General features: G+C 63.6%; 1 protein-coding gene across 1 annotated transcript in view; it reads left to right on the top strand.

Moving 5' to 3' along the window:
• Window positions 1–5,052: 5,052 nt before the first annotated feature.
• EPPK1 (epiplakin 1) overlaps window positions 5,053–11,896 on the top strand; it is a 26,580-nt gene continuing 19,736 nt past the window's right edge. Inside the window, exon 1 of the mRNA XM_011938214.1 lies at window positions 5,053–11,894. Coding sequence (XP_011793604.1) covers window positions 5,053–11,894 — 6,842 coding nt within the window. The remainder of the gene's footprint in view (window positions 11,895–11,896) is intronic.

An 11,896-nucleotide genomic window follows, 5' to 3' on the forward strand; every position in this document is an offset into this window, starting at 1 on the left:
CGAGGCCAGGGTGGGGGCGCGGCGGCCGGTCGGGGCTTGGGCTGTGGCCGGGCAGGTTTCCCGCCCTGGGCAATTTGAGCTCCGAGTCCGAAGTGGCGCCCGGGACTCAGGGCGTGGAGAGGAGGCGCCGGCCTCGATCCCTCATAGGAGAGGCGGCCACGGGCGGGGGTCTTGGGCGGGGGTCTCGCAGGCCCGGCGGTTTCCCCGGTAGCAAGGACCGCCCGGGGCACACGCTGCAGGATGGGAACACCCAGGCCAGGAGGCAACTAGGCCGACAAATTGAGAGAGGTGACTCCTGGCAACGTTACCGGGAGGGAGGCGTCACTGACCGGGGGAAGTTGACTGCTGTTGGGTGAGCGGTCCCGGGGTGGCCACTCTGAGTCGGGTAAGCAGTCACAGGGTCACTTGGAGACCCTGTGGGAGGCAGAGGCAGGAAGGCCTTGTCCCTCACTTGGGCCCGGGGCTCTGCTTCCCTGCCCCTCCGCCCCCACTGCGCTGTGCCAAGCTTGTTATTGGGGCCACCGATGTCTGATCGTGGTGCAGGGTGCAGGGTGCAGGTGGGCGGGGTCTCCCCACCAGGGCGCACAATCTGGCAGAAGCTAAGGCTGCTGCTCCCTGTGTGGGCCCAGGCAGCTGCCAGGGTCTGTCCTGACCCGGCTCAGGCAGGCAGCTGCAGCCTCCCTGACCCTTGTCCCAGGCTGCAGTGGGGGCCTGCTGGGCAGTCTGGTGACAGTGACCTCGCCCAAGAGATGCAGAGCCACCTTCCTCAGGAATGGCCCTCCACCACTTGGGGCCTGGGGGCCACCTGAGGTGGGGAATCCACAGGAGGAGACTCCGGGGAAATCTGCTCGGCTTCCTCCCCACCCCATCACCCTCACCCTGACCCGGTGCTCACCTGGGCGGCAGCCACCTCTTCCAGATGTCCCCACACTCAAAGCTGCACCCCCTGCCCTCCCTCGATCCAGACCCTCTGTCCAGCTGCCCTCCCAAGGCCCCACATGGAGTCAAGTACACCCACTCCCAGGCCTTCCTCCTGTCAAGTCAGGGAGGGGACAGGGCCCAGGGAAGGGGCAGGGCCGGGAGGGGCTCATACCAGGCCCAAGGTCAAGAAGAGACAGTGAGTGGTGCAGCCAGCCACAGGCTGCATGTCACACATGGTGCGGGGTGGGCATGCACTGGCAGGCACACTCACACACAGGGCACGCCTCCCTCCAACTCCCTGCTCCCAAGCGCCCTGTCTCCAGCCTTCCTCCCTGAATCTCCTCTTTGTTTGGGAAACTTGAGCCACTCGCCTGAGCTTATGGCCTGTCTGGGCTGGCTGCCTGTGCCCAGGTCAGGGACCCACCCAAGGCGCTGTCCCCACCCCTCCTGGCCCTGCCCCGCCCTGGTCTGCACTACCCCTCCCCCTTGCTGGGAAGTCAGGTGCTCATTTCCCCACTGCCATCCCCGGCCAGATGTCAGGGGACAGGGCAGGGCCCTGACCTCCCAGAAGCCCCTCATCTGGTGTAGATGCCATAGTGAGTGGCTCCCTTGGGCTCACAGATCTTGGGGGGTCCCGGAATGAGGCATGCTGGAGAGGGCCCAGCCCTAGGGGAGGCAAATGCCAGTACAGGTGGGCAAAAAGCACCCAGGCTGGGTTCCCGGAAGCAGAGTCTGTCTGAGGCAGGGTCACCGGGAGTGGTCTCAGGATGGCCTCAGGAAGGGAAGGGAGGAGGAAGCAGGGTGGACAAAGGAGAAGCTGGCCTGTCCTGCCATCTCATGTACCCCCCAGAAGCAGATCTGGACAATCCATGTGGCCACCCCAGTCAGGCTGTGCCCTTGAGCCTGGCCTTTTCCTGGGGAAGTGCAGACAGAAGTTTTGCAGTGTGGACCTGGCCCCTGGGGCCACCTCCCTGTCCTCCAGACCAGATGCCCTCAACCCAGGTGCACCTGCTGGCTCAGGGCTTGGCAGATGTGACCAGGTCCTCTTCCCTGAGGGTCCCCTCTAGGGCTGGGGGTGAGGTTCTATTTACTATGAGAACCAAGCAGGGCAGACCAAGTCCCTGCACCCTGCCTGCCCCTGTGGCACCGCCTCCTGGTGCTCAGACCTGTCCCCTGCCAGATGGGAGCCTCGACCTGGCTGCTTGCTCCTGGGACACGATGGGCTGGAGTGGTCTGGGAGCAGCATAGCCTTTGGCTTGGTGACACTAGCTGTGTGCCCTGGCAGAAGTGTTCCTCCTCCAGGGACCAGGACATCTAAGCCTACCCACCCCAGACCTGTGGGGTCGAGGAGCCCAAGCTCCATCATGGATCAGTGGGGGATGGTGGGTGGGCCACTGTGGCTGCCAGGCCTTGGTTCCTGGACCTCTGTGGCCCACCTCCTGGGAAACACGCACATGGGAAGCCATGTTTTTGAGTGGTATAGCCGACTTCCTGGGGAATGGTGCCCTAGCCTGCAAGGCGTCACTGGGTAGCTGGTACTCCGGCTGTGCGTTCAGGAAGTTATTCCTACATCCTGTCAGGCCAGCAGCTTTTGGCTGGGACAGATTGTGATGTGACCAGCGGGTCCATGGCTAGCTGCACCATGAAGACAGGTGCCCGGGCATCCCTGTGGCGCACTGGCCAGCTGACCAGACGTCTGCAGCCTCTTGCGAGCTTTCTCCAATGTTGGTCATTGAGCAGCAGCCCCACTCCATGGTCCTCTGCATCCTCCACGTCTTCTCAGCCACCTGACACTGCGTCCTGAGCATGGCCCCTCAGGACAGCTGAGCTGCAGTGCTGCTTCCTGGAGCCCTGGCTCTCTGCGCTCGGCCAGTGGGGTGATGGTGAGCCCTCCGGGTCTGGCTCCGTGTCTGAGACTCTGAGCAGCCCGTCAGCGGCAGGATGCCTGGAAAAGGCCCAGGACCACTATCTACGGAAGGGAAGGGAGAGGGCCAGGGTTTTGCCAACGTGGGTAGGGGGGCTGCAGTCTTAACAGGTGGCCCTGAAGGGCATCTCCAAGCCTCGACAGCCCTCAGAGTTGCCCCTGGAGCATGCCCTTCGTGAGACCAGATGTAGGGAGAGGGGATGGGGAGGACCCAGTGCCTTCTAGGGTTAGGCTCTGCATGTTCACAGAGCACGAGCAGCATGGGGTACCTGTGAGGCCTCCAGGAGGCAACTGGGCACATCGTTTTGGGACCCAGGACAGGCTGGGCTCCTGCTGCAGATTTGGGAAGCTGAGGGTAGGTGGGAGGAGGTCTCAGAGTTAATGGGGGAATGAAGAGGGAGCGGAACCGTCACTGGAGAGGGGAGCCCCCATAGCCCACATCGTGGAGGTGGGTGTCGGCCAGCTCCAAAGTGCCTTTGTTGAGTTTGGCAGCTGGGGATGGCGGCTCCCTCAAGAGCAGTGGAGTGGGGGTGGGGGTCAAATGTGGGGTCCAACCCTTCTCCTGGAACCCTGTGTAGAGGTAGGGAAGGGTTGTCATGGACAGGCTGCTGAGCAGAGGGAGGTTCCAGCCGGAATGAGGGGGAGAACCAAGAGAGGGACTGGGGCCCATAGTGCTAAGAAATGGGGAGCAGACCCTGCTCTCAGGCGGGTGGGCACAGGGGTACAGAAGACTGGCAAGGGGCCTAAAGAGCAGGAAATTACTCTCACAGCTCTAGAGGCCAGAAGCCGGAAGGCGAGGAGTGGGCAGACCCGCACTCCCTCCGGAGCTGAGGGGAGAATCCTTCCTGCCTCTTCCAGCTTCTGGGGCCCCAGGCGTCCTGGGAATTCCTTGGCTTGTAGATCCAATTTCTGCCTCTGTCATCACAAGGCTGGCCTCTCCCTGTGTGTCTGTCTTCTTATTAGGACACTAGTTACGTTGGCTAAGAGCCAGTCCTAGCCCGGTATGACCTCACCTTAACCGGGTGACACCTGCAAGGATCCTATTTCCAAATAAGGTCACATTCACAGGGACTGTAGATTAGGACTTAGACATACCTTTTTAAGGGACATAATTCAACCTGGTGCAGAAGGGGACAGGCCTGGGTGGAGGCAGTTGACGTGCAGGAGTGGGGGGATGGAGGTGAGGCACCTGCTGCCCTGCTCAGAGCCAGTTGCACAGCTGTATGTGGAAGGGGTCAGCACAGGGCATGCTGGGGCTGCAGCCGGAGGACCAGGGCCCACGGGGGAGAGAGAGAGCCTTGCCTGGCCTGCACACGGCTCCTGGCAGGACTGCCACACGTCTGCTGAGCCTGCGGTCCCCGGGGCAGGGTGTGGGCTCAGAGGGGCAGTAGCCCAGAGGCCGTGGTGCTCGGGGATGTGAGATCCAGGACAGGCAGAGCCAGGATGCAGGGCCAGGCTGAGGCAGGAGACCGGAGCTTCAGAGGGTGGGGTCCTGCTGCAGCCTGGTGGAAGGCTGTGGAGGGAGGGCGGGGCCTCCGGAGCGGGCGGGAGGCAGCTGCGGAGGGAGGGCGGGGCCTCCGGAGCGGGCAGGAGGCGGCAGAGGCTTCTCTGGAGTGACAGTCCAGGTGGGGTGGGAGGTTTCAAGAGGTCACTGGAGCTGGGGTGGGGCAGGGCATGGGGTACAGCCTTTGGAGAACAAAAGAGAGGCACCCAGAGGTGGAGAGATGCCGGTGCCCAGGCCGAGGGGCGGGCCCTGTGGGTGGAGCCACAGCCCCCTTGGAGCAGGGCTGGGCCCCTCAGGCAGGGTTGGGGAGGGGACCAGGGTGCCCAGGAAGGACACAGGGCCCTGGGCTGGCGGGAGGGCGTTGGCCTGGGGTGGAGGTCGAAGGACAGCCTGTGGGAGGGACGGCTGTGGAGTCCCGAGAGGCCTCCCGGCACCACCTGGGCCCCTGTGCTCACACGGTCCCTCTGAGCTTGCACTTTCCTTGGCACTCCCACCACGGAGTGCTCCCCGGGCAGACTCAGCTCCTCGGGGACTCTGCCTGCACGTCTGCGGGCGGAGCCCAGCCCGGGACAGCATGGGATTGGCCCTATGACCACATCTTCCCCTGTGCCCCCCAGGCCATGGGGGGTCCCTGATTGAGCCTTTCTGTCCCCTGCAGGACAGAGGTGGACCTCTGCAGGCTCTGCATAACCAGCCGTGTGTGATGAGTGACCACACCTTGCCTCCTCTTCCCGTCCCGGGTACCAACAGCACGGAGCAGGCCAGCGTCCCCAAAGCCATGGCAGCCACGCTGGGAGCCAGTACACCCCCCAGGCCCCAGGCCAGGAGCATAGCTGGGGTGTATGTGGAGGCCTCAGGCCAGGCCCAGAGTGTCTACACTGCCATGGAGCAGGGCCTTCTGCCTCCTGGGCTTGGGCTGGCTCTGCTAGAGGCCCAGGCGGCCACCGGGGGTCTGGTGGATCCCACCCAGGGCCAGCTGCTCTCTGTGTCCAAGGCCCTGCAACAGGGCCTGGTGGGGCTGGAGCTGAAGGAGAAGCTGCTGACCGCTGAGCGTGCCACTACAGGCTACCCTGACCCCTACGGGGGTGAGAAGCTGGCCCTCTTTCAGGCCATCGGGAAGGAGGTTGTGGACAGGGCCCTGGGGCAGAGCTGGCTGGAGGCCCAGCTGGCCACTGGGGGCCTGGTGGATCCCGCCCAGGGCGTGCTTGTGGCCCCTGAGCCAGCCTGCCACCAGGGCCTCCTGGACCGGGAGACATGGCACAAGCTGTCAGAGCTTGAGGCTGGCACAGGTGTCCGGCGCTTCGTTGACCCCAACACGCTGGAGCAGCTGACGTACCACCAGCTGCTGGAAAGGTGTGTGCGGGCCCCCGGCTCGGGGCTAGCCCTGCTGCCCCTCAAGATCACCTTCCGCTCTGAGGGCGGGGCAGTGAGTGCAGCTGAGCTGCTAGAGGTGGGCATCCTGGACGAGGAGGCTGTGCAGGGTCTGCAGGAGGGCAGGCTGGCCACAGCGGACGTGAGTGCACGTGCCGAGGTGCGGCGCTACCTGGAGGGCACCGGCAGCGTGGCTGGGGTTGTCCTGCTGCCCGAAGGCCAAAAGAAGAGCTTCTTCCGGGCTATTACCGAGCACCTGCTCCCAATGGGCACTGCACTGCCACTCCTAGAGGCCCAGGCTGCCACCCACACCCTAGTGGACCCCACCACAGGCCAGCGGCTGTGGGTAGACGAGGCAGTCAGGGCGGGCCTGGTCAGCCCAGAACTCCACGAGCAGCTCCTGGTGGCCGAGCAGGCCGTGACAGGGTACCACGACCCCTTCAGTGGCTCCCAAATCCCCCTCTTCCAGGCCATGAAGAAGGGGCTAGTGGACAGGCCACTGGCACTGCGGCTCCTGGATGCCCAGTTGGCCACAGGCGGGCTGGTCTGTCCAGCACGCAGGCTCCGGCTGCCCCTGGAGGCCGCCCTGCGCTGCGGCTGCCTGGATGAAGACACTCAGCGACAGCTCTCGCAGACTGGTGGCTTCTCAGACCCTGGCACGCAGGGTGGCCTGCGCTATGAACAGCTGCTGGCCCGCTGTGTCACTGACCCAGAGACTGGGCTCGCCTTCCTGCCGCTCTCAGGGGGACCCCGGGGAGGGGAGCCCCAGGGACCCCCATTCATCAAGTACAGCACTCGGCAGGCCCTGAATGCAGCCACAACCACCGTCTCCGTGGGGAAGTTCCGGGGCCGGCCCGTGTCCCTCTGGGAGCTGCTCTTCTCTGAGGCCATCCCCGCAGAGCAGAGGGCAATGCTGGCCCAGCAGCACCAGGAAGGGACCCTCTCCGTGGAGAAGATGGCCGCTGAGCTGAGCGCCACCCTCGAGCGGGCTGCAGCCACTGCCAGGGTCACCTTTTCTGGGCTGAGGGACACCGTGACACCAGGAGAGCTGCTGAAAGCCGAGATCATCGACCAGGATCTGTACGAGCGGCTGGAACATGGACAGGCCACAGCCCAGGATGTGGGCAGCCTGGCCTCGGTGCAGAGGTACCTGCAGGGTACAGGCTGCATTGCTGGCCTGCTGCTCCCTGGCTCCCAGGAACGCCTGAGCATCTATGAGGCCCGACGCAAGGGGCTCCTCCGGCCCGGCACTGCCCTCATCCTTCTGGAGGCACAAGCTGCCACGGGCTTCATCATTGACCCGAAAGCAAACAAGGGGCACTCCGCTGAGGAGGCACTGAGGGCTGGTGTCATTGGGCCCGATGTGTTCGCGAAGCTGCTGTCGGCCGAGCGCGCCGTCACCGGCTACACCGACCCCTACACCGGGCAGCGAATCTCTCTTTTCCAGGCCATGCAGAAGGACCTCATCGTCCGGGAGCACGGCATCCGCCTGCTGGAGGCCCAGATCGCCACGGGCGGTGTCATCGACCCCGTGCACAGCCACCGCGTGCCCGTGGACGTGGCCTACCGGCGCGGCTACTTCGATCAGATGCTGAACTTGATCCTGTTGGACCCTTCTGACGACACCAAGGGCTTCTTCGACCCCAACACACATGAGAACCTCACGTACCTGCAGCTTCTGGAGCGCTGCGTGCGTGACCCCGAGACGGGCCTGTACCTCCTGCCACTCAGCGGCACGCAGTCCCCACTGGTGGATGGTGCCACCCGGCAGGCCTTCCAGAACCTGCTGCTCTCTGTGAAGTACGGGCGGTTTCGGGGGCAGAGGGTCTCTGCGTGGGAGCTGGTCAACTCTGAGTACTTCAGCGAGGGCCGCAGGAGGCAGCTGCTGCGTGGCTACCAGCGGCGTGAGGTCACGCTGGGGCAGGTGGCACAGCTGCTGGAGGCGGAGACGCAGAGACAGGCGGACGTCATGCTGCCCGCGCTGCGGGGCCAGGTCACCGTCCACCAGCTCCTGGAGGCCCGTATCATTGACCAGCACCTGTTGGACCAAGTGCTGGCCAGGACAGTCAGTCCCGAGGCACTCCTACTCATGGACGGCATCCGCAGGTACCTGTGCGGCCTGGGAGCTGTGGGCGGCGTGCGGCTGCTGCCCTCCGGCCAGCGGCTGAGCCTCTATCAGGCCATGAGGCGGAAGCTGCTGGGGCCCAGTGTGGCTCTGGCCCTGCTAGAGGCTCAGGCAGCCACCGGAGCCATCGTGGACCCTCACAGCCTGGAGAGCCTCTCGGTGGATGAGGCCGTGCGCAGGGGTGTGGTGGGGCCAGAGCTGTATGGCAGGCTGAAGCGGGCTGAGGGTGCCATCACTGGCTTCAGAGACCCCTTCTCTGGGAAGCAGGTGTCTCTGTTCCAGGCCATGAAGAAAGGTCTCATCTCTTGGGAGCAAACTGCCCGCCTCCTGGAGGCTCAGGTGGCCACAGGAGGGGTCATTGACCCCACTGGCCACCACCACCTGCCCATGCCAGTGGCTGTTCAGCGTGGCTGTGTTGACCAGGAGATGGAGACAGCCTTGTCCAGCTCCTCGGAGACCTTCCCCACACCAGACGGCCAGGGGCGCACCAGCTATGCCCGGCTCCTGGAGCAGTGCCCCAGGGATGAGGCTTCTGGCCTTCACCTCCTGCTCCTGCAGGAAAGTGCTCCTGCCCTCCCCACCGAGGAGCAAGTCCAGAAGAGCCTGCAGGCCATGCCGGGGACTGAGGACGGCACATCCCTCTGGGACCTGCTCAGCTCCTGCCACTTCACTGAGGAGCAACGGAGGGGCATGCTGGAGAACGTGCAGGAGGGGAGGACCACTGTGCCACAGCTGTTAGCCTCTGTGCAGAGGTGGCTACAGGAGACCAAGCTCCTGGCCCAAACCCACGTCATGGTGCCCGGCCCGCGGGGTGAGATCCCTGCCATCTGGCTGCTGGATGCTGGCATCATCACCCAGGAGACCCTTGAGGCCCTGGCTCAGGGCACGCAGTCGCCCGCCCAGGTCGCTGAGCAGCCGGCAGTGAAGGCCTGCCTGTGGGGCACAGGCTGCGTGGCCGGTGTGCTGCTGCAGCCCTCTGGGGCCAAGGTCAGTATCGCCCAGGCCATGAAGGATGGCCTCCTGCCCACAGGCCTGGGCCAGAGGCTGTTGGAAGCCCAGGTGGCATCTGGCTTCCTTGTCGATCCCCTGAACAACCAGAGACTGTCGGTGGAGGACGCAGTTAAGGTCGGCCTGGTGGGTAGGGAGCTCAGTGAGCAGCTTGGGCAGGCCGAGAGAGCGGTGGCCGGGTACCCAGATCCCTACTCTGGGGGCTCCCTCTCTCTGTGGCAGGCCATGGAGAAGGGGCTCGTGCCACAGAACGAGGGCTTGCCCCTCCTGCAGGTGCAGCTGGCCACAGGGGGTGTGGTGGACCCTGTCCACGGGGTGCACCTGCCCCAGGCAGCAGCCTGCAGACTCGGCCTTCTGGACACACAGACGAGCCAGATGCTAACAGCAGTTGACAAGGACAACAAGTTCTTCTTTGACCCCAGTGCGCGGGACCAGGTGACCTACCAGCAGCTCAGGGAGCGCTGTGTGTGCGACTCCGAGACTGGTTTGTTGCTGCTGCCTCTGCCCTCAGACACAGCACTTGAGGTGGACGACCACACCGCGGTGGCTCTTAGGGCCATGAAGGTGACCGTCAGCACAGGGAGGTTTAAGGGGTGTAGTGTGTCGCTCTGGGACCTGCTGCTCTCCGAGTACGTCTGTGCTGACAAGCGGCGGGAGCTGGTGGCACTCTGTCGGTCTGGGAGAGCTGCAGCCCTGCGGCAGGTGGTCAGCGTGGTCACTGCCCTGGTCGAGGATGCAGAGAGGCAGCCCCTGCAGGCCACCTTCAGAGGGCTCCGGAAGCAGGTGTCAGCCAGGGACCTGTTCAGGGCACAGCTGATCAGCAGGAAGACGCTGGATGAGCTGAGCCAGGGGACGATGACTGTGAAGGAGGTGGCGGAGATGGACAGCGTGAGGCAGTCCCTGGAGGGAGGCAATTTCATTGCCGGGGTCCTTGTCCAGGGCACCCAGGAGAGGATGAGCATCCCAGAAGCCCTGAGGAGGCACATCCTACGGCCTGGCACAGCTCTGGTACTGCTGGAGGCACAGGCAGCTACTGGCTTCATCATCGACCCCGTGGAGAACCAGAAGCTGACCGTGGAGGAGGCATTCAAAGCAGGGATGTTCGGCAAAGAAACCTACGTGAAGCTGCTGTCGGCCGAGCGCGCCGTCACCGGCTACACCGACCCCTACACCGGGCAGCAGATCTCCCTCTTCCAGGCCATGCAGAAGGGCCTCATCGTCCGGGAGCATGGCATCCGCCTGCTGGAGGCCCAGATCGCCACGGGCGGCATCATCGACCCCGTGCACAGCCACCGCGTGCCCGTGGACGTGGCCTACCGGTGTGGTTACTTTGATGAGGAGCTGAACCGCGTCCTGGCAGACCCCAGTGACGACACCAAGGGCTTCTTCGACCCCAACACGCACGAGAACCTCACGTACCTGCAGCTTCTGGAGCGCTGCGTGGAGGACCCCGAGACGGGCCTGTACCTGCTACAAATCATAAAGAAAGGAGAAACTTATGTGTACATCAGTGAGGCCATGAGACACGAGTTGCAATCCAGAACTGCAAAAATGCGCGTGGGGAGGTTTGCTGACCAGGTGGTCTCTTTATGGGACTTGCTGTCCTCTCCATACTTCACAGAGGACAGGAAGCGGGAGCTCATCCAGGAGTATGGAACCCAGAGTGAGGGCCTGGAGAAATTGCTGGAAATTGTCACTAAGACAATTGAAGAAACAGAGACGCAAAACCAAGGCATCAAGGTGGCGGCCATCAGAGGGGAGGTGACAGCTGCAGAGCTGTTCAACTCCGGGGTCATCGATCTGAAGACCCTGCACACACTTCGTGCGGGGAGGACCGGGGGACAAGCACTCAGCGCACTGGAGTGTGTGAAGCCTTACCTGGAAGGCAGTGGTTACATTGCAGGGGTGATGGTGCCCTCCACCAGGGAGGTCATGAGCCTTCATGAGGCCAGCAGGAAGGAGCTCATTCCTGTAGGGTTTGCGACTTGGCTGCTGGAGGCACAGGCCGCGACTGGGTTCCTCCTGGACCCCTGCACCTACCAGAGGCTCTCCGTGGACGAGGCTGTGGATGTGGGCCTGGTGAGCGAGGAGCTGCGGGAGAGGCTCCTCAAGGCTGAAAGGGCTGCCACGGGCTACAGGGATCCAGCCACGGGAGACACAATCCCGCTGTTCCAGGCCATGCAGAAGCAGCTCATTGAGAAGGCAGAGGCACTGAGGCTGCTGGAGGTGCAGGTGGCCACGGGGGGTGTCATCGACCCACGGCACCATCACCGGCTCCCACTGGAAACCGCCTACAGACGTGGCTGTCTGAAAGAGGACATCTATGCGCTCATTTCTAACGAGAAGCACATGAGGAAACGGTTTGTGGACCCGAACACGCAGGAGAAGGTCTCCTACCGAGAGCTGCAGGAGAGGTGCCGCCCGCAAGAGGACACTGGCTGGGTGCTCTTCCCAGTGAACAAGGAAGCACAGGACTCCGAATACATAGACGACGAGACAAGAAGGGCCCTGGAGGCAGAGAAAGTGGAAATAACGGTGGGAAGGTTCAGAGGTAAGAAGCCAACGCTGTGGGCACTGCTGAATTCAGAATACGTGACAGAGGAGAAGAAGCTCCAGCTGGTGAGGATGTACAGAATGGACACGAGCCAGGCACTGCAGAAGGTAGCACACCAGATCTCAGACATGATTGAGAAGCAGGAAAACAGCAACAAACAACTGTGGTTCCAAGGAATTAGAAGACAGATCACAGCCTCTGAACTCCTCAGCTCAGCCATAATCACGGAGGAAATGCTCCGGGACCTGGAAACAGGTCGGAGCACAACACAACAGCTCAGGGAGGACGACCGCATCAAGCGCTACCTGGAGGGCACCAGCTGCATCGCGGGCGTCCTGGTGCCCGCCAAGGACGAACCCGGCCGCCAGGAGAAGATGAGCATCTACCAGGCCATGTGGAAGGGCGTGCTGCGGCCGGGCACGGCCCTGGTGCTGCTGGAGGCGCAGGCGGCCACCGGCTTCGTCATCGACCCCGTGCGCAACCTGAGGC

This window comes from Colobus angolensis, unplaced genomic scaffold (assembly GCF_000951035.1).
Source record: "Colobus angolensis palliatus isolate OR3802 unplaced genomic scaffold, Cang.pa_1.0 Scaffold17, whole genome shotgun sequence".
NCBI lineage: Eukaryota > Metazoa > Chordata > Mammalia > Primates > Cercopithecidae > Colobus > Colobus angolensis.